Source organism: Anastrepha obliqua, chromosome 2 (assembly GCF_027943255.1).
Source record: "Anastrepha obliqua isolate idAnaObli1 chromosome 2, idAnaObli1_1.0, whole genome shotgun sequence".
NCBI classification, from domain to species: Eukaryota; Metazoa; Arthropoda; class Insecta; order Diptera; family Tephritidae; genus Anastrepha; species Anastrepha obliqua.
The window spans coordinates 43,268,553-43,292,027 of NC_072893.1; the positions used below are offsets into that span (position 1 = coordinate 43,268,553).

The 23,475-nt window shown below is 38.3% G+C and overlaps 1 protein-coding gene across 2 annotated transcripts; it reads right to left on the bottom strand.

Annotated features, from left to right (window-relative positions):
• Positions 1-2,180: 2,180 nt before the first annotated feature.
• On the bottom strand, positions 2,181-8,505 carry LOC129238024 (ubiquitin carboxyl-terminal hydrolase MINDY-3 homolog). Of its 2 annotated transcripts, XR_008581787.1 has the most exons (9): positions 8,318-8,505; positions 7,712-7,858; positions 7,475-7,608; positions 7,011-7,406; positions 6,653-6,944; positions 6,433-6,592; positions 2,887-3,046; positions 2,463-2,811; positions 2,181-2,377 (listed from the first exon to the last, which is right to left on the bottom strand). XR_008581787.1 is itself a non-coding variant. In XM_054873055.1 (8 exons), the coding sequence occupies exons 1-8, from the start codon at positions 8,355-8,357 to the stop codon at positions 2,665-2,667; spliced, it is 1,476 nt and encodes a 491-aa protein (XP_054729030.1). In that variant the 5' UTR covers positions 8,358-8,505; the 3' UTR covers positions 2,181-2,664. The 2 variants fall into 2 exon arrangements, 1 of the variants encoding a protein (XP_054729030.1); XM_054873055.1 differs by having other exon boundaries at positions 2,181-2,811.
• Between the last annotated feature and the right edge of the window lie 14,970 nt (positions 8,506-23,475).

Below are 23,475 nucleotides of genomic sequence, written 5' to 3' on the forward strand. Positions count from 1 at the left end.
TTTCGTAGTTTTGAGGTCAAAAAGCTACCGCAGCAGCACGGGACATTTGCGACGTGTAAGGAGAAGGTGTCATAGGCGAGTCTACAATACGAAAATAGTTTACAAAGTTTTGAATTGGCGGCTTTGACTGCCGATGACACGCCCCGCAGCGGAAGGTCTTCTGAATTCCATGGATAACGTCTCAAATCACTTTTAAAGAAAAACGGTCGCCAAACCAGTCTGGAATTGGCGGAAAAAATAAGCTGCGATCATAGAATGGTTCTGATCTTCACCTTTATTCAATGAGATTTACCGAAACTTGGGAACCTGGGGGCCTCACGAACTCAACGAGAAAAATAAAGAAAGTCGCCTTCAAGTTGTTTCTCAGCATCCCGCCCGCTATCCAGTAATACACGGTCATAAACAGCGCCTTTTGTACCGAATTGTCACGGGAGATGAGAAATCGTGCCTATACATCAATACGAAGCAAAGAAAGGAGTGGGTGGCTCCAGGAGATACGCCAATGCCAAGAGTCAAGCTTTGATCAGGCACAAGATTATCTATTAATGAAACTAATTTCTCTTGTCCAATTGATTTTAGATGAATCTCCAAGGACTTGTGATCATCACCGCAAGGAACTTCTGGAGAAACGGGCTCCACACAAACAGCAATAACTTTTACAATTAATTTTTTTTTTTTTTGAAAATAAAGCAATTGACTTTTGTAAAATAAAGAAATTGACTAGCAAAAAAAATTATTGAAAATCATAATTTTTTTGGGCCTCTGACTACCCCTAACCCCTTAACTTAAAAGCTACTTCCTTCTGGGCACTAATGAGCCCCATAAAAAAAACATAATTGGCGCGTACACTTCTGTCAAATGTTTGGTCGCGCTCCTACTTCTACTCCAGTTTGAATCCAACTCCGAACGGCTAATAATTTTTGTATGAGGAACTTTTTCATGGTTTGCCATTGCCTGCCTAAGAACGACCGCTATTAGAAAAAACTTTTTGTTGTTGTAGCAGCATAAGCATTCCCCATACATTTACGGGGAATGCTGCTGAAGTGACAGTCCTTAGCCGGATATAAATCCGGTCATTCCGGTTACGTAGAACCGACTGTCGTGGGAACTTTTTCACCATTTCATTTTTTTACCATTTTGTTGTTTCCTGCACGGAGACTCGAACCTACTTACCCCCTTACCGCATAAAAATATATTTGCAGAGACAGCAACGAGTATTTGTGTATTTGTGTGTGTTTTATTTATTTTCTATATTACTTTTATGTGTTTAATTAAGACTTAGATAAATAATATACACAACATTCTTGTTTTAAATGTGTTTGTTTTTTGTTTGTTTTTCTTTTATTAAATTGATAATTCTTTTCTGTGCAAACCCTTTATATGCCGTACCCTTTTCGCATTTTTGTCTTGAATTCGCTCGAATTTCGCACGAATTCAAAATATAAATACATTCAAACTTTATTGAATTTGTTGCTTTAGGTTAATTATTATTAAATGGTATATCAAGATTTTCTTATAATTACAAATACAACAATAAATCGATCGATTAATTGATAATTCGCATTTTAAAGGCCATCAAAGGAATTATTTTGCTTGAAAAGCCAATTTTTGGTACATACAAATTTAGCCGATTAAGTCTATTAAATCAAAGTAGGGAATATAAATAGTTGCATGAGAAGTTACATAAATAATACTATAAAATTTAATATTTAAATTTAATTGCTACCAAATATGGCAAATTGTTGAGTTCAGCTAATTTTGCAAATTCAAATTTTCAGTTTATTTCGAAATAAATATCAATTAGTAAATTCTTTTTTCTGTTGTTGCATTGCATTTGTTCCGAAGTATTCCTTTGTCTCTCTTGCAATTCGCCATGCTGCGTTCTATGCTTGCATGTAATTGGTGTTGTTGCTTCCTTTGTGTGTCTATTTCAACATGAAACGCTAATATGCGTGTTTAAGCATCTTATTTTGTTGTGTGTACTGCTAGTTAATTAGTTAATTTATTTTGATGAACTACAATTAGTGGTTTAAGAGTTAATTGAATAAAACTTTTGTTGCTATGTTTTTTTTTGTTTTTTTTTTTTTGTATTAACTATTAATTTGCTTTGCTTTTGTATTAACATTTATATTATTTTTTTACTTGTTTGTTTCTGAATGCATATACTTGCTTGTACGCTGTTTTTGTTTTTGTTTTTTTTTTTCGTTTAAGTTTTAAGTTTATTGCGAGAACAGTAAATTTGTTTGTAAATTGTCGCTAATCTATTGCAATTACACATTTTCGAACAATAATATATTTTCACTTCTTGCCTTGCAACTATTTTGTTTTGTGTTTAGTAAAGTTAATAGGAATTAATGATAAACTAACGTTAAGTGTGCTGAAAAATAATGTTAAATAAAATATTGCCAAAAAATCAATCAATCCATTTTGCCTTAAGTAAAATTCTTAATCTTCTTTACTACCTTGTACTTCTGTTCAAAATGGAGTATTTTCGTATTTTCAATTTAGTGCTGTAGCTTCTCTATTGCTCTGCCCTTTTGTATGGAGAAGAGTTGGATAAATTGGCAAAAATAAAAATTATTATTTTATTTGCTTTATATTAGCGATTTGAATTTTGCATCGTATGCATTATTGCATATGGTGTTGGTTAAGAGCAGTGTGTCGTCAATTCAACGATGGTATCCGTATGTCGTGCCAATTAATTTCGATATTTGGCCACTTAGTTTGTAAGCACGTGAGCATTGGATTTGAGATGCACACAGATTTTAGATCACTTTCCAGTAATATGGCTGTACCCTTGCAGTAACGTACCTAAAATGAGAAACAGGCTAAGTTTGTGTACGACTACAACAAATAAAACTAAAAACAAAATTAAAAAAAACACACCTTGTTGCCCTCATTTGAACCCGGTATTCCATTGTAGTGCATTAAATCAAATGTATCGGGCGTAGAACGCTTTTCCTGTGGGAAGAATTCATCCATAAATGCATTTAAAAGAATTATATGTAGGCCTTCGGGATCGAGACGTTTTTGCATGATTTCGACGCTGAAAAAAGTGTATAGAATGACATTTAGTTAAATAAAAATAGTAGTTTGCGAGCACAGCAGATATTCTAATGAATAACTTCATTACTGACTTAGGTTAGGTTAGGTTAGGTTTTTGTGTCAGTTGGTTTTAAATAACCCTAGATCCTACAGGTTCGTTGTAGCACCGCTGTGTAACACGGGAACCAATGCTTTTCACTAGACAGGAATAGTTTACTGGGGGCGGCAGCCCTTGGTCGGGAAAAAACCCGAGTCATTCCGGTAACGCAGAACCGGCTGCCCTGACAAGTGGAAAGCAGGGAGAGTGGTCCCACTACTGAAACCTGGGAAACCCGCCAACCAAGGGGAATCTTATCGTCCGACACTTGAAGCCCTCCTACTCCCACTCTTCACGAAACACCTGGCCCCAGCCCCACATCAGCACGGTTTCCGAAGAGTGCATAGCACCACCACTGCACTCACCGCCATAAATGCCCGGATACACCGCGGGCTTAACCAAAACCGCCTCTGCGAGAGGACTGTCCTAGTAGCGTTGGACCTGAAGAAGGTTTTCGGCACAGTCAGCCATTCCACGCTACTAGACGATATTTATCAGTCGTCACCCCCGCCAGGGCTGAAGAGGTGGTCCGCAAACTACCTGAGCGGTCGTCACTCGTCAGTGATTTTTCGAGATCAAACATCTAAGCAGAGGAAGATAAAGCAAGGTGTACCGCAGGGTGGTGTCCTTTCTCCCTTGCTGTTCAACTTCTGCACATCGAAACTCCCCCAACCACCAGCGGGAGTTTCCCTGATCTCATACGCTGACGACTGCACGATAATGGCGTCGGACAATGACATCGATGGCCTGTGCTCCAAAGTGAACAACTACTACCTCACCGAACTTTCTCGCTTTTTCACTGCGAAGAATCTTCAACTTTCCCCCACAAAGTCCACGGCGATAAAGGAGGCCAAACTGCCTCTCAAGGTAAAAAACGTTTTATCTATCACACCAATTCCGACGGTAAACAATCCCAAAATTTTGGGTGTAACCTTCGACAGTTTGCTCTCCTTCTCTGCGCACACAACCGCAATTGCCACTAAAGTCCAAAATCGCAACAAGGTCCTCAAATCGCTTGCTGGCAGCACTTGGGGCAAAGACAAAGAATTGTTGCTATCGACATTTAAGGCAATTGACCGGTCGGTTCTAAACTATGCTGCGCCTGTCTGGTTGCCTGGAACTAGTGACACGCAGTGGATAAAGCTTCAAACATGCCAAAACACTGCCATTCGGACAGCGACGGACTGCCTCCTGATGTCCCCAATACAACACATTCACAACGAGGCCAATATGCTACCTGTCAAGAAGCATAATAAACTGCTCAGTAAGCAGTTCCTGTTAGAGTGCTACCATAGGTTCGACCCTTGCAGACACCTGCTTGAGCCAGAGCCGCCTCTCAGGCACGTCAGGAGACACCTACTACATTACACCGACGAGATCCAGGACAAAACAAACAGAGACCTACTGGACCGGACAGTGTTTAGACGAACATTAAACGACATTCACCGGTAGACTAATTCCACCTTCATAAGCTCCCGTCCAGTGAATGCCGTAATCGGAGTCCAACCACCACCCATTGCAGATGAAGAGCTACAGCTTCCTCGTGAGACACGCGTAACACTGGCACAATTACGTTCTGGACATTATAGCAGGTTAAACTCCTACTTATCCAGAATTGACCTCGACATACCGAACTTATGTCCGGCATGTGAAGGCACCCCGCACGACACTAACCACCTTTTCACATGCCCTTTAAAACCCACTCATCTAACACCCCTCTCCCTCTGGACCCAACCTGTCGAAACAGCATGTTTCCTGGGCCCACCTTTAGATGAGCCTGACGCAGACGACCGATGATATACTCTACACTGACGGGGCTTCTCTTACTGCTACAACACGGGAGCCGCAATGTTTATTCATAATGGAACTATATATTTAGGCGTTCTTATGAAGCGTAGGATAGGTTTTATCCCAACACCGGATAGTTCCGAAAGGGAGCCAAACGAGTATTTTCCTAGCTAAAGCTGGAATAATTTTAGAGGAAATGTTCTACTGATTCTTCCTCGTCTCTACAACTTGCACAGTATTCATGCGACAATACTTCTAGCCTAGAAGAGTACCTACCTAACGGCCTTCGTAACCGAATGGGTTGGTGCGTGACTACCATTCGAAATTCAGAGAGAACGTAGGTACGAATCTCTGTGAAAGACCAAAATGAAGAAAAAGTATTTTTTCTAATAGCGGTCGACCCTCAGCAGGCAATGGCTAACCTCCAAGTGTATTTCTGCCATGAAAAAGCTCCTCATAAAAAATATCTGCCGGTCGGAGTTGGCTTGAAACTGTAGGTCCTTCCATTTGTGGAACTACATCAAGACGCACGCCACAAACAGGAGGAGGAGCTCGGCGAAATCCTCAAAAAGGGTGTATGCGTCAATTATATATATATAACAGGCAATGACCGGTGACACAAGCCACGACCTTCGAGCTGTTCTCTCTCGTTTCCACGACAATCGGTTCTACGTTACCGAAACGACCCAGATTTATATACGGCCAAGGACTGTCACTCCAGCAGCATTCACCGTATGTTAGTATGGGGAATGTTTATGCTGCTTCTCTCTTGAGCAATTCTCCTGATCTTTTCTTATCTATTTGTGGCCAAATAAACCGAGTTGTAGCATAAGTATTTTCTACTCTGCATGACCTATTGGCCTTCTGAAGAATATTATTTTTATCTTCAATGTGCATGTTCACACAGGAATTCCAATATTGCCTCCGTTTTCAAGCAGTGGAAGATTAGTACCCTTTCTGCCTAACTCATCGGCCTTGCAATTTCCTTCAAGCCCGTATAACACTGACCTTGAAGACGGTTCGGATTGGTCAGAACCAAAGTTCCCACGACAGTAGGAACGCAGAACGTAACCGGAACGACCCGGACTTATATCCGGCCAAGAATTGCCACCTCAGCAGCATTCCCCGTATATGTATGGGAAATGTTCATGTTGCTACAACAACAACAACGGTGCTAGAATCATTTAGAGCTGCAGGCATTCCTGAGCAACTTTTGACTTATGTATAACTGCCTCCATTGATCTGATGGCCGCCTTTCGTATTATATATGTCGTAGTTTTTGTTACGGCGCGTGTGTTAAGATTCACAGTTACCTTCTTTATGGCTAAGGCTTGCTTTATGGCTACTAGTGATGCACTACTCACTTAGTGATAGCTCTAATTGTGCAATCTAATAAATGATTTCAATGTATCATCAAGTCTCCTAAATGTCTCAAAAATATTTGTTAGCAAGTGTTACTTCAAAATCTGCTGAAAACACAAACATAAATTCAAGGCACTTACTACTCAGGCTCATTAACCAAATCCAATGCAGCTAGAACGTCCTGTAATACGTCTGCCGGTATGAAATTATTGCCCTCCGGATCATACGACTTGAAAACGCGTCTTGCCAACTCGGACGGTGTCTCTGGTGACACCAATCTCTTCTCATTGCTGAATAGTACTGTGACGGCGAAGAGAAGTCACGTTTTATTAATTCCACCCTAATGTAGTGTCTACTAACCTGTCAAATGCGTTTCAGAGCCCATCACCCAAACAGGATTCTTCGGATTCTTGAAGAATGATCCCACTGTACAGTAGCGCATTTGCTCCATTAATGTTATAAAGCCAATATCACTTTGCTCATTAATGCCGCGCAATTTTAAGCCACCAACATCCTGATCATTATCCCAAACATGTGCCACCGCACGTCCAGTCAACATTAGATTGATAAGCGCTTGTGATCCATACCCGTATGTGTTGTGTATTAGCGGTTCAGATGTATCAGACAATTCCGAAATAACATTTTCAATATTCTATACGAAGAGTTTAGATGGGTAATTCATTAGAATGTTAATTATGGAACGCATTTGTATTTTAACCTTTGTCAGCAGCACAGAATAGAGGAAGAGCAGTACGCCGTACTGGCCAAAAAGCATTTGCCAATGTTCCGTATAATATTTCTCCAATTCTTCAATCGATTCAAAGTTTAACACTTGCAATCCCTCATGATAAGCATCCGAAGAGACTTCACGTGCCTCTGCTATACGCACCGTTGCCGACATCGGTATGCTAGCATCGGCAGGTTCAGTCACAATCTCTTCCAAAGTAGCAGTACTAAGCTTAACATTTGGAATGTCACTTGCGGTATTGACTTCTTTGGCTTCGCTGCATGTCTCCATTGGAAGCGTGACAATTCGGTAGCGTTGTGCAGAACATTTACTCAGAATGGCGCATAATGCCTGTATTAACAAGCATCGACATTTATCCTCCGTGAGCTGCAAAGATCGTAAACAATTGTATGTCGTGTTATGTGATTGTTAGTTGGTACATTTACTTTACTTACGTCTTTCAGGAAATGACCTGGCGTGTCCATAATAAGAATTTTCAATAGGTTTGCCTGTACGGGCGCTATCACAGCACATGGTCCACCCTCTTTCTGCACCAAAGCAGACGGTTCTGTATCACTAAATTCAAAGCCTACAGATTAAAATTAAAACAAAGACGTTTATTTTTAGATAACCACACCTTTATTGTTGCACTGAGTCACTGTGCTTTATTTTAAGCAAATATATGGACTAACCTTGGGACCAACGACGAAACACATCCACCCGTATGGCCGTGCCCCACAGCAATTTGCGTATTTCGAGTAGTTCTTGTCCGGCATTATCCAATGCAGCGGCTTGAGTCGATCCGGATCGCTCCTTACTGACTTCACTGCGTACAATTTCTGCAAACATCACAAATGAATTATTAACAATCCATACCTTTGATATTTTGATTTTTTTGCTATCAGCGCATATGAACATATAAATCGCCACTTTCACTGCAGCTGTCCCAAGTGAGATTCAGTTACACTCACACATAGCGCATAGTTAGTATCGCTTGTTCTTGGAGCTGCGCTTGTACACAGATTGAGGTTAAGTTGCCCCAAGGTAATTGGAAAACAGAGGAAAGGTTTATACTTCACTTCAAAAAACAAACAAACAAACAAAAAAAAAATGTTTGCTGCTAAAAATTTACCGTTTTAACATTTTTGCCACCCGCACATTTTTGACATCCATGAAAATAATAAACTAAAGAAACGGTTAACACCAGCTAATAGGAGCACCCAATACATAAACACAGCCAAGGCGATAGTTTATCAAATTCCTTTCTGCAAGTGGACACAAAATAATCAAGTACCCACCGCTGTCCATTCTTATCGATTGCGGCTCACTGGAAGGCATCTGACTCTTATTTCGGAACAAATGCAACTTCTTCTTGTCCTATTCACACCATTCCATTTAGCATTTGCGCTGTTTATTTATTAAAAAATTACACTTTTTTATTGAATGCAACGCGAAATTGAACAAATTCAGGCTGATTCGATGCAACACAATGTTGCCATATTAAAGATTCTCGAATACATTTTGTGTAAGGGGTTTTTTGGCCAAATAAGTGGGCATTTGGTGAATAGCCAGTGTAAAAATTTGTAAACCGGGATAAATAATGAATAATTGAGTGTAAGGAATTACGTAAAATATAATTAGTTGCTTATATAGTTTAAACGTGAAGTATTCATAATTATTTTACTAGCTTTTCTTATACATTGCAATGTATACCAGGTGGCAGCACTAACAAGTGCCGGTAGATGGCGCCAGAGGCCGTAAGTTTCACTGTCCAATTGAAAATAATCTTACCAGACATAAAATTCCTCGAAGTGTATTACACCACGTCTACACCTTCTTTGTATTGCAAAATTGACAATCAGCTGTCAAGACGGTTTTGAAAGGTTTTTATTTATTTATTTTATTTTATTTTATTTGTTTATATAAATAGTAAGATTAAGGTCTTTTAATAGTACTTCAACAATATTATAAACAACTGGAATATTTTTAATATACAAATTTCTTAATCTAAATTTTACACCAGTTCATTTACGAATCAATCCAATATATTTAACTTAACTATAATAATAAGAAGAAAAGAAGCAATAGGAAAAGAAAAGAAGGATTTAGAAAAGAAAGAATAAAAGTAGTAATAGAGAATGTAGAGAGAAATTTAATGCCCTAATTGAATGCAATCAAACACTTTTAAAGTAATTATAGACTTGTACCCTAAAGTTAGATCTGTAAAGTCCAGCCTTCACAGTGTCGGGTAAAGAGTTCCACACTTTAACAGCGCTAATGAAAAATAGTCTTCATTTCTTCATAGAAATTGCTTTGGTGGAATATTTTGGCTTGAATAAGTATTATTCACAATATGAAGAAAAGACAAGAAGAAGGAATAACTAATTTAATTAAGCAACTGGCTGCTAGTAATAAACAGATGGAGGAAATCCGTAAACGACGCCTACTAATGTTTCAAAAAATTATGGCAGCGATACGCATTCGAAATTCGTAATTACATTTTCTAATATGTAATAAGAGGACAAAGCGATTAGGGATACTCGCTTTTTTCTGTAATATGAATGCATAGTTAAAAATACCTAACAAACATTTTAATAGAATTATGTCTACAAACCTGTTTTCTTTAGCGACATCCATGTTATTTAGTTTTTACTTTCACGTTTTTCTTTACATGGGTAAAAATAATGATCTATTACACAGAAAACACAGGGTTGCATGTCAAAAAGTGTGGTTATTATCTAGGATTATTTTATAATCTCAGATTTTGGGAGAGAAATTTTTTTATAGGAAACCTCCTTTTTAATTACGGATTGGGAGTTAAGTAGGAAAAAGTAGATCATCTATTTGTATGTGAACGCATTATAAAAAATGAGTAGTTTAGGCCACATATGCTGATGACTTTATAATAAAAGAAATGAGTAGTTTTAGCTATCAGTGCTGATTACTTTTTGGTAACAAAAATGAGAGTTTGAATATTAGTGCTGAGAAGTTGCTGATGACAACAATGAGGAGTTTAGTTGTCAGCAGTTATTACATTGTAAGAATAAAAATGATTAGTTGCCTTGCCTTTAGAGCATAGTAGATATATTTCCCAATTATAAGAAACTAGCTTTAACCCGCGGCCCCGTTCGCGTAGGAGTAGTTTTGAGGGATTTAGGATATGTATATACAAGAATTACAAACAATAATTTCATAGAAAATATTTTTTTATTAATAACCATAATATTACAATACCCGGCATCCGTTGCTATGCCTCGTTGAATAAAATCAAAACAACCAGTCAGAAAAATATCAAGCAAAATTATTTTTATTAATTTTCTATCTCAAACCGTTTATGAACTTTGCATTTGGGTCATAGTTGAACAGCTTAGGAGGATTATGAAGTCTGGAGTGTGCTATAAATAGTGGGAAATAGGTAGGAAAACTAAGAATTTTTAGATTAAATTTAAGCAAATATTCGATTATTAGTGACGAATGAGAGTGGTGGCGCGGCCTGGGGGCTGTGGGAAGGGAGTTCCATCATAAAAACATGCCTTTAACCTTCATTGGATGAAAATATGAATGTATAAAAATTTTTACGTCATTTGGCATTGTCGTTTCGTAGTGATGCGCGGACAACGTACAGATATTCACCTTTATAGTATAGATTACTAGAGGAAACTATCAGAACTTTCCCATGGCTAGAATGAAAATGTATAGTTTAATGAGAACACTGATGATGGATATGAGTGCTTATATGACAGTCAGCTGTTTTGTCGGGTTCGGTTGCCCGTATGGATTTAATGCATTTGTATGGGAATATGTGGCAAATGCCCCTCATTTATAATTCATTTTTAAGTATCACAGGAATACATTTTTAAATGGTCACCTTCTTAATTGGCTTGGCATGCACAGAGCCCCCTACAGAAGCAAACATAATCGCTGAAAATATTTGGATTTGTCAAAAATAGGATTTTTTTGTTTTATTCTTTATTTTAATATGAAATATGAAATGCTATATATTTATTCATTTTAACTCATTTCGAAAAAGTTTGAAGAAAAAAAGTTGACTACAGCAAAATTTATGGTGAAATGTAAAATGCTTTTTTATCACCCGCACAAACACAGGGATTCCAGGACCGCAGCCACGGCACAAATTACCGCAAGGCAATACCAATAAATCCGACGCCGGAATGAATAACACTTTAAAGTACGCACAAGCACTAGCCAGGAAACGGAAATAAGTGCCTAAAAGTAGGCACAAAAAAAAAACGCCAAAAAATTGCAACCAAAAAACGCCTCAAACAGTAGCCACCAAGGAAATATAACGCGAAAAAGTAGGCACCAAAAATATATTTCCTACAAGTTTGCACCAATAAACAAGCGCCAAAAAGTAGGCAGTGCTATTTCTCACCAGAAATTAGCAACCACAAGGAAAAACTCCGGAAAAATAGCCTAAATTGTATCTAAGATATATCTAAAGCATAGCTCTTTCTCCCCTTTTCCTCTACGGTATATCTTTTTTCTCTCTCGCGCAACGAAAATGCCCAAAACGTTGCATGGCCTTGAAATTTTACTCTCCATTCTCGCTCGACCATCGGTGCCTAAGAAGTTTCACTTCAAAAAGGCAGTAATAATCATTGTTTACGAAATAGTTATGTACAAATTGAAGAAAAAGCGCGGGCAGACACTCAGCAAACTATGGCTGCGTGAATTATCATTTATGAGGTATAGGTCCTGACTTTCCAGATTAGTTGTTATAATCTGCTCTTTTCTCTTATCAAAAGAAAAACTCTTCATGTCACCCTGCTTAGGATATCTAAATCTACAAAGTTAACTGACACACTGAAATAATTTGGCCCTGTAATTTTTTAACACAAAAAAAAAAACGCTGTCGCTCTTGTTTATAATAAGTTCACATATGACTAGATTATCTACTTTTTCGAGCTTAACTCCCGATCTGTAATTAAAAAAACCAGGTTCCCATACAACATTTTTCTTCCGAAATTCGATATTATAAATATACTTTTTTCGTAAAACCCTGTGTTTTCTATATTATCGAAATTATTATTACGAATATAAGAGGAACGTCAAAGTGAAAACTAAATAAAATGGATGCCGGTAAATGAAAGAGGTTTGTAGACATAATTCTAATAAATTTTTTGGTTTTTTAATTTTTAGTTAATATATTTCCCCAAATTAATTTCTATGAAGAAAAACCTTTCAAAACAGTCTTGACAGCTGATTGTCAGTTAGTTTTACAGCCAATCTGCCCTTTGTGAACGAGTAAATTAATTTTTGTTGATTTATTGCTAATTTATGTTAGCTTTTGGCAGCTCCGATGCTTGCCCACATCAACAGTAGATGGCCGTTAACTCTTAGCGAATGGGTGTTGTCTTTGCTAATTGCGCATTTAGAAGGGAAATTGTTCACACTACAGTGGGCTCTAAAATGAGTATCGATGTGAATTGGATTTACATACATACATCGATCCGGGCTAAGACTGTTATTTTGGGAGCAATAACCCCAAACCATACCATAAATGATATTTTTTCCTAGCTTTAGCGTTAACTGCTAAAATGTCTATTAAATTGCAAAACAAAGTTCAGCCATTAGTTTTTCTTTTGACGCCTTTTAAAACCTCTTTGTCGTGATGGAAGATGCTCAATACATTGTTAAGCTTATATTTTTTTGGAATACACTGCACAAACGAAGCTTCATTGTTGCAGAAAAATTTGCTGAGATAAACCAGGCGCTGGCGAACTTTCCTCTTGTTAGAATTAGGCAAACACGTTTTATTTACGAGTACCCGCACTGACGCAATCAAAGTATAAAGCCTAATTGACGCCTGTGTATTAGACCGGAGTGAAATACGTAAATTTTTTCAAATCATATCGTAATAGCAGGGAAAAGTTGCTACATATCAATACAAATTCAGGAAAAAAAAGAAATTTCAAATCGGTTAATATCTTCCGTTCGCGCATTGCATTTAAAATTTACAAATTTTATAATAAATTGAACAAATATTCGAAAAATTGTAAGAGGTGGAAATGATGTTAGATAAAGTTCATTTTTTGTAGACTATTACATCAGGTATAGTTTGAAAAGAAAAACGTCTACCGCTCTATCAAAGCCCCTACAGCCCCTGAAAAGAAGTGGAAAATGTCATTTTTTGTATAAATTTACGTAATTGCGGGTGGTTAGTTTCTCTATTTTAATTTTTGTATAAGTCTTCTTGAGTATATAAGTAGAATAAATTATTCCCCTCTTAGCGCGCCCACTAACCACACTATCTTAAAGAAGTTTTGTACAGCTCTTGGCCCGCCCTTTTTTGACGACTCAGAACTCACCGCGTGAAGGTGACTGTACTACGAGTTCCACCCACTCCCTTCCCAACCAACCAACCAAAGATGAAAAATTATTTATTCGGGAGTGGCAAAGTCTGCTTTAGTGTCAAATTGAGGCATAACTGTACGAGAACCCATCACGTCTCTCGTTCCCATACACTTTTGAGGACGCTTGAGTTACTAGTTTTACGCAACGCTCCACAGCTTGCGTATGGCATGGAATATTTGTTAAATCTATGGTTAATTTAGGTTTTTCTTTATCAGAAATTAATTACAAGATATCTTCAGAAGAAAGGCTGTCTAAAATTGGGGGGCAGGTAAGTTTCATTTCAGACCAATTAATTAACTCAAAATGTTCATTTGCTTCAAAGTTCAGTTTAGGAACCAAAAAGTTTCTAATATTTTTGTCTTTTGAAGGGATTTCTTTTATTTTCAGAACTCGCCTCAATCCAAGATCGCCGACATGCTCTCTGTCATCTACCACCATCGAGAGAAGAATGTTTTCTGGATGGGCAAAAAAGGAATTTGTTTGAATAACCTTATGAACTACTGCCTGGACTTCTGAAGATAAGATTCTACATTTTTTAATACATTCTAAAATATGTTTAGGTCCGTCAACTATTGACGAATTTGTTTTGATTTCGAACCATAGAGGTGCGTATACAGTCAAAATGTATTTTACAATTTGAATGAGATTTTTAGATGGCTCCTGCAAAGAAATGTATAATCGTAGGAACCTGTTTGCAATTGTCAACCAACGAGAGTGTGATATTGGTCCCGGATCTCGATTTGCTTCGATCAACAACAAAAGAAGTATCTTTGTCCGTTATAAGACCAACGTCTTTAAATGCACTAGAAAATAGCTGCTGCTGCTCTATCAGATACTCCAAAACGATCACTTGTTAAGGCCATTGCTGGAAGTGATAAGCGCATCTGTGCATTTTTTGAACTTGCTGACTGAGAGAAAATAGAGCGTGGGGTCTGAAAATCGGGATCATTCTTATCATTGTCAACTTCAGGAGTTATCTCTGTTTCAGAATCAATACTACTACAAGAAGGTAAGTTGGTCTGACTTAAGTGACGAGCTTTTCTCTGCAATTTTAATGTAAGCTTTTGAGTTTCTTTGGTATCTACTGTCCCAATCTTTCCTTGTCCGAGATATCTTTGAGCATATAGAAATTTGATTTCTAATGGCGGTATCTTTCTATCTTTAGGGCATGTGCAGTTGATAGTTACCGGCCTGGGACAAATACACTTGTCAAAGCTTCTTTGACAAAAGCAATTGAGTGTCATCTCGCACTTGCAGGACGAAATGTCAAATAATGCACTTGAAGATTGTTCAATAAAATCATTGTACTTCTTTTGTTTCTCTGGTGTGTCTTTGTCCCTTGAATAAGATTTACGAAGAGTGTAGTATCGATCATGTAGATGTTTAATCTTTTGTACAACTCTTGTGTGGGAAACTATTGGAATCGAAGCCTTGGAATAAAGGGACTCAGTCTGATGAGCTACAGTATCTGCTACAACTGTGAAGCTTAACTTCTGACCAGAACTGGCAGCAGAAGATTCTACTGACATTTTGTACCTCACTTCTTGCCAACATTGTATAATGTCGGTATTAGTGGGAAGAACCGATGACAGCAGTGGTTTAGGTGCACAAAAAAATGGGCAGTGTATGTCCTTACGAGTAAGAGACATGAATAAAATGTTTCAAGAGATTTAATGTTAAGTAATTGTGTAAACTATGTAATTCAAAAGAACATCGAATAGAATTTTTTTTGACCAAACAGCGCTGTTCGACAAGAGTGAAAGCAGAACTGGTAATGACCAGAGAGTACTAGCTCTTCCGTGCACTTCGTTTATCGGTATGCCAGAATCAAAAGCAAAATGAAAAGGAAGACGATGGAATACAAGTAACCATATGGAAGACGATCTAAAGCACAGACGTGTTGTAGTAGCCGTAAGCCGCTTTCACGCAAGCCTCATTTGGCATAGGCTTCCTTAGTAGATTTGGTGTAAAATTGGTAAAAGTTAATCGCTCAGAACCACAGAAATGGATAGATTAGTAAATTAAAAATCTACTACTCAATGCTGAAAGTGCTATGTATAAAAAGGGAGCTCGATCTTTAATCATTTACAACTTCTACAAGTTTTCGTAAATCAGCTAGATTTGGGATAAAATTTGTAAATTTTAAATGCAATGCGCGAACGGAAGATATTAACCGATTTGAAATTTCTTTTTTTTCCTAAATTTGTATTGATATGTAGCAACTTTTCCCTGCTATTACGATATGATTTGAAAAAATTTACGTATTTCACTCCGGTCTACTGTGTATCAGGCCACTCCATAAGTTCGTGCGTTTTTAAAAGTGGTTTTAAAATTAATAAAAAAAGAGGTTTAAAGTATTTCAATAATATATTTTCTTTCATTATTTACAATGTCTTCCCAACGTTTAGGCAAATTTTTAATTCCTTGCTTAAAATATTTTTTGTCCTTGGAGCCAAAATACGCTTCGATATCCCATTTTATAGCTTCTTTTGACGAGTAGTTCTTGTTACTCATATGGGATTGAAGTCCACGGAAAAGGTAATAATCACAAGGTGCAATATCCGGAGAGTATGGTGAATGCGGCGTTAGCTCCCATCCGAGCTCGTTCAGCTTGCTTAATGTTTGCCTTGCAGTATGAGGTCTTGCGTTGTCGTGGTGAAACAAAACTTTGCGTCTATTCACTAAAGACGATCGATTTTTGTTAAGTTCCTCATTCAAGTTTGATAGCTGACGGGAATAATAATCAGCAATTATCGTCTGGTTTGGTTCCAGAAGTTCATAATAAACAATAACGGCCATATCCCACCAAATAGACAGGAGAATTTTCTTGGGGTGAAGGCCATCTCTAGGGGTCGGTTCTGGTGTTTCATCTTTATCTAACCATTGGCGTTTGCGAACAGGAGTATTGTAAAGGACCCATTTTTCATCACCAGTAACGATACGGTTAAAAAAACTTTCATTTTCAAGCCGTTGCAGCAGCTGAGAACACACATTTACTCTCTGCTGAAGGTTGGCGACGGAAAGTCTATGCGAAACCCATTTTCCCAGCTTTGAAACCTTTCCCAACTGAACCAGGTGCCTGTGAACTGTTCCATGCGATGTATTTAACCTCTGACTGTCAAATTTGGCTCAGCTTCCACGAGTTCGAGCAGGGCGTCGGAGTTAAAGACTTCAGGGTGACCAGCGCGCGGGACATCCTCCACGTCGCAGTTACCACTTCGGAATTTTGAGAACCACTTTTCCGCAGTCCTTACACTCACGGTATCCTCTCCGTGAACAGTGTTTATTCCTGCAGCAGCAGTTCTTGCATTTTTACCACTTTTATAAAAAAATACAAAAAATATCTCTCTTAGGCGTTCGAAGAATCTCTTTTATTTTTTAACAACACGTGCTTCTATCCGCGATTAAAATCACTTGTTGAATGCACAATACATCAAAGAAAATATAAATAGTTCCATTATATTCCGCAAATAATTTTGTATGCAAAAATCGTACAAAAGTGAAATTATGGATAAAATACGCACTTATGAACTGACCTGATATTAAGCTTCCTAATTGACGCCTGTTTAAGTTCAAAAGTGCTGAGCAAATTTTACAAATGATATTTCGTCTTTTTAAATACATTACAAAGACCACAACCCTTTTACCTTGATTTCTTTCAGGAGCATTACTAGGTATTTTGCCAGAACAGTAGGTTCTGTTTTTATGCGGTTTTTTTTATGCGGTTTTGAAATAGTGCGGTTTTTTTTTTCATTACAAAATGCATGTCGACCTATCGGGAATTGTACATATAAACAAGATTCTAAACCAGCTAAGCAAAAACTCATCACAGATTACATCAGAAATGCTAACCCTACAAGTATGGAACCGAATGCATAACTATCTAGATCAGACGTGTACATTTCCTTAAGTGACGAAAGTGATTTTACGCCAAGTCCTAAACGAACGCGCAACATGTGGGTATTGTCTGATTTTATTTCTGACTTAAATTTATTTTTCGATTCTGACGTTTCTTAAATAAAGATATAATTTTCAAAAATACAATATTTTGTTTATGCGATTTTATTTAATTATTTCAGATTCATGCGGTCTATGGAACGTATCTATAGTTATAATATGGGACTAGTGCCCTTTTTTATGCGATTTTATTACATTATTTCAGATTTATGCGGTTTTAGCACTTTTGAAACGTATCTATAGTTTTACTATAGAACTAGTAGCTTTTTTTATGCTGTTTCTTGCGGAACGTATCTACCGCATAAAAACAGAACCTACTGAATATACTGGCGTATTCCAAGCAAAGTTCGTTTTGCTATCACAAGCGTCCCTATTTTAATGCCATGTGGAGTCTTAGTTGGAATATATGTATTATTTTAATAAGAATCTTCTACGAATTGCTGGCCAACTCTAATGTTTTCGGACGGCAATAAACGTTTCTGAGAATCTTCACTTCTCCCATAGCTCTCTTGTATGTATGTATGTATGTGCTACCTCACCACCAGCTCTACGTTCTTGGAGAGTAGCTCATAAAGCTAGTTATGGTGCTCACACTCACCAACGTATCGTAGTCACTTTCCGTTGCCCGTGGGATACACAAAATTGAGCAAATATTTTTTTAACCCGTAGAAAACAACTGCATTCTCAGCAACAATAACTCTAAAACCTTCTTTAATGGTTTTTTCGGTAATAATTTTTAGCATTGATGGAGTGAATGACAATTCAAATGCCACGAAATTATTATGTGAAACTTCTTAAAGAACAGCCACCATGTTGATCTAAATAAATTTATGACGTGATTACATGTCTATAAAATAGAGGTGTCGACTTAAAGCAAATAAAATCAGAAGGTCGGGTGAGGCTTAATTCGAGCAATTTTTATCGCATCGGCTTAAAATAGAAGTGTTCAATGTGTATTTTATTTAAGAAATATCTGTACATACCTCAAACCTCATTGTGTACTTCATGGGTCAGGTAAGGTTTGGCAGCTGTATCGCACATAGGGACAGCAATGCCACGTAGACCGCGAAATGAATTCGTTGTGAGCCGCAGGAGCTGGGCTACATTTCCCCTTCCAGATTGAACCATCCTGAGCTTTGGACAAAACGTAAAAGATTGTTGATACCTGAAGTGTATAGATTAACTATATTCAGAAGAAGTAGGATCTTAAATATCGGTTCCTGCTTCTGGCTAGAGCCGTGCAAAAAAAGTGTTGAATTGTTTCCAACTCCTCCTCATTCCTACAGCTACGACAGAACTCATGCATGTACGCCTAATCTCCTTGCGTGATTTCCTATGAGACAATGTCCTGTGGGGGCCCCTTTTAAGGTCCTAATTTGAAGTCTACTCAAGTTTATAATATCCTTGGACAGACGTAGATTTAGCCTTGGCTATGTTTGCCTAGCAATTTCACAGGTATTGGCACTAATCCATCTTTGATTTACAGAACGGATTAGTGCGTCCATAACAAGAAGTTTACAAGTTGCGGGAGGTACCGCCATAAAATTATTTATGTTTAGCATACAGGTACCCCCTCTTGAAAGTTGGTCAGCCCTACAGTTCTCTAGTATATCGCTGTGGCCTGGAACCCAGCATAAGATAATACAATATTGTTTGGCCATCTCATTAAGAGATTGGCGACAATGTAAGACACACCTTGATGTTATTTGGAATGCATCCAGCGCCCGTAGGGCAGCTTGGCTGTCTGATACAGTGCAGATATCTTTTGATGGTATTCTGTTATCTCAAGCCATCTTAAGGCTTCACGAATGCCGTTTATTTACGCTTAAAAAAACTAGAGTAATCCTAAAGCGGTCGCCCCTTGGCAGGCAATGGCAAACCTCCGAGTGTATTTCTGCCATGAAAAAGCTCCTCATAAAAATATCTGCCATTTGGAGTCGGCTTGAAACTGTAGGTCCCTCCATTTGTGGAACAACATCAAGACGCAAACCACAAATAGGAGGAGGAGCTCGGCCAAACACCTAACAGAAGTGTAAGCGCCAATTATTTATTGTTTTTTTTATCCGATAGTTTAAAGGATGCACTGATAAAAAGTTCTTCGTAATATAACCCGCTTCTACATCGCTATCCATTTTAGATCCGTTCGGAATCTTTTGTTTTTTTATCACATACTTTTGGTTTTGTAAAAATGTCTGATTTTGTGCCTAATAATCGTCATTTGTTGATTTTCCTCTTTCATTCGAAAAAAAATCGACAGCTGAAGCGCATCGAGAGCTACAAAACGTTTATGGAGATGCTGCTTTAACTCAAACAACGTGCCGAGATTGGTTCCGTCGTTTCAAAGACGGTGATTTTAATGTTGACGACCGTCCGCCCGTCCGCGTAAAGGAAGGCCAAAAACCATCGAAGACGCTGAATTGGAGGCATTGCTCAATGAGGATCCATGTCCAACGCAAGAAGAGTATGCTTCAGAAGTTACCCGCCAATCCATTTCCAAGCGATTGCATGCTTTGGGAATGATTCTGAAACAGGGGACTTGGGTTTCTTATGAGGTAAAACCAAGAGATGTTGAACGACGTTTTTTGGCCTGTGAACAACTGCTCCAGCGGCAGAAACGGAAGTGGTTTCTTCATCGCATCGTAACGGGTGAAAAAAATGGATTCATTACAACAATCCAAAGAAAAGAAAGTCATGGGGGCATGGTCATGCTTCTACGTTGTCGCCTCGGCCGAATATTCACGCTGCAAAGGTTATGCTATGTATTTAGTGGGACCCAGTTTGGTGTTATTTATTATGAACTGTTAAAACCAAGCGAAATCATCATTGGGAATCGGTATCGACTTCAATTGATGCGATTAAGCCGAGCACTGTGCGAGAAGCGGCCGCAATACGCGGAGAGGCATGAAAAAGTGATTCTACAGCATGACAACGCTCGGCCTTACGTTGCCAAACCCGTTAAAACCTACCTGGAAACACTGAAATGGGAAATCCTATCCCACCCGTCATATTCTCCAGATATTGCGCAGTCCGGTTATCACCTGTTCCGATCGATGGCACATGGTCTAGCTGACCCGCAGTTCCATTTATATGAAGACATCAAAATGTGGCTTGATCAGTGGATAACCTCAATTTTACCGCGGCGGTATATGAGATCTACCAGAAAGATAAGAAAAAGTAGTAGCCAGCGATGGGCAATACTTTGAATGATTCACTTGTAACCATTTTTTCAGAATAAAGTTTTATTTTCATAAAAAAAACAGCGAGAACTTAGTTGCGCACCTATTGGGAATGATGTCCAAAGTCATGGATGGCGTGGATTTCATGACGCCACATACTGCTAATTCCGTTGATCTCTGCACCTTACTCAATAAATTAGAAAAGGTCTTTTTCTACAGAGCATACCACCAGACCATATTTCCATGTAGAAGAATGGGTTTGACAACTGCAGTATAAAGCCAATGGGCAACCTTAGGTTTAATTCCCCATGACTGACCTAAAGTTCTCTTACAGGCATAAAAAACCAAGTTCGCTTTCCTAGCTTTTTCTAAGATGTTTGACTTACAAGTCAATTTCCTATCTATGTTTAGTCCCAAGTTCTTGGTTTCTTTCGAAATGACAAGAGCTTCCCCCTTGAGCATAATTGGACTTAGCTGCGGGATTCTGTGTTTCCTAGTGAACAATATGAGTTGTGTTTTGCCTGGGTTGACTCCCTGACCACACTTTTCTGTCCACCTAGAAAGTATACATATCTAGAGCATTTTGTATTAGGTCTCTTAATGTAGATACGATTTTACCAGAGGCAGCAATAACAATATCATCGGCGTAAGCCATCACCTTACAGCCCACCGATTCCAGTATTAACAGACGTTTATTTACAGCTGCGTTCCATAAAAACGGTGAGACGACTCCATGCGGTGTACCTCTGTTCCATCTACACACCAATCTCCTGAGTACCGATTCTCATAGACTCGCTTCAAGGATTCTGCTAAGTAGCTTTTTGCCAATGAAGCCTACCAAGTCCAATTCTACCTCATGATCAGTGAGTGTTGCAGTGACTTCATAAAGTCCGAAAATTAAATTTTCATCGCTTTATTAGTAAGGGGAAAAAAGTACCAAAGAATGCATTGATTTTTCGCACTCCAGCGGAATCTAACCCTTTTAATAGGCATAATCGGCAATAAGAACAAATGTTTCACAGTTGATTTATAAAGTTATGGGATTTCTTAGAAATTTTGGAAAATCCGCATGCCACCGCCCACTCTAAAATTTTATTAGTAATTATTTGTCTGGTCTCTGAATCTGAGGTTAACAAAGTAAGAGCAACATTTTGGTGCTTACATAACCAAATGTTCATTAAATAATACGTCGTGAATAAAATTGCTTACGTCCGAATTTATAATGCCACACTCTTTACTTGTTTTATTATTGTATAAGTATATATTTGCATATTCCTTAAGTTCTTAAGTGATGCTTGTTGACTCTGGCTGTTTTGCGATATTCGTCGCCACTTTTTGATTTCCTTAACCTTACGTTGAGACACCGTTTGTTTTTCTCTTGCTGTCACTTTCAACTGATATGTAGCGCACAGAATTGATTGTTGATTGCGCGATTGATACCTGAAGCAGCAGCGGCAGCAGCAAGCAAAGCTTCAAAGAGAGATGTAACGTGACAGTGATTAATAACATGCAAGCCATTTGACGTAACGTTTGGGTAAATAAGGAATTACTGTTTTTGTGTTTGCTTTTTATCCATTTTGGCTATTTGTCTGATTTTTTTAATTTATTTCAATGTCATTTGCAAATGTATTTTACAATTCTTTCACTTAACTGCGAGTACTACGTTGCGATAAACGAACTAATCAAGACGACGGGTTTAAAGTAGAAGTGATTTGTTAGAAATGGCAATTTTTTTAGTTCAAAAGCGGGGAGTGAAATAAGTTTTTATACTCTCACGTAGATATCTTTATTATTTGCCTGTGGTGTTCAGTGTTTTGCAGTGAAATTGGACCATCTTCCAAAAAACTTTAAACATAGCTGGATCCTCTTGCAACTGGCCGGCAATAAAGTACTAGGTAATTTAGCAAACTATGTGGAAAGCAGCAACACAATGCAAGCTACTTGAGCTGAAGGAAACAATTCAACAGAGCCAAACTCTCCCAAAGCGAAAACGAATGGGACGTTTATTATGACAAACTAAAAATATATAAGAAAGAAATAAGGAAAGAAAAAAGGTCTTCATGGAGAACTTTGTGGGGGAGATCGGGACTACGGTAGAGGCATCTCGACTGGGGAAAATCCTAACCAAGTGTGCTCAACCCATAGGGTATCTTCAGAGGCCAGATTCCAGCTGGACAGAATCCAGCGAAGAATCATTAGACTTATTACTAAATACTCACTTCCCAGGTAGTTTAGAGGAAGCGATAACCGCCAATATCCCAACTTCGGATGCGGTACTAGGTTCCGACATCCTCAACATTGTCACAGAAGCCAAGATAACTTGGGCTGTAGAAAACTTCCAACCATATAAATCATCGGGGCCAGAAGGGATAATCCCTCCGCAACTACAACAAACATTGGGCAACATTATGAAATGGCTGGTAACCATATTCAGAGCAACATTACGACTAAACTATGTCCCCCTAAGGTGGAGGGAAGTCAGGGTGATTTTCATACCAAAGGCTGGTAGAGGCTCGCATACGAAACCTAAAGATTTCAGACCTATTAGCCTTTCCTAATTTCTATTAAAGACGCTAGAGCGATTAATAGATGCCTTTATAAGAGAAAAATTGACACCGTCCCTACTCGCGAATTCACAACATGCATACTCTAAAGGTAGATTCACAGAGGCAGCATTAAATTCACTACTTTCGGAGATAGAGAAATCAATAGAGAATAAAGAATATTCTCTGGTAGCCTTCCTAGTGATAGAGGCCGCTATCAACAACATCCTACCGGAGGCCGTAACAAGTGCAATGACTGATTTGGGTGTCGCCGAGGGCCTTGTGAAACTTACAGTACAGTTGCTACTAGGCAGGTTCGTAATTTCCACGTTGGGCCCCTCGACGATACGCAGATCCGTCAAGAGGGGCCCCCCTCAGGGCGGTGTACTTTCTCCTCTGCTGTGG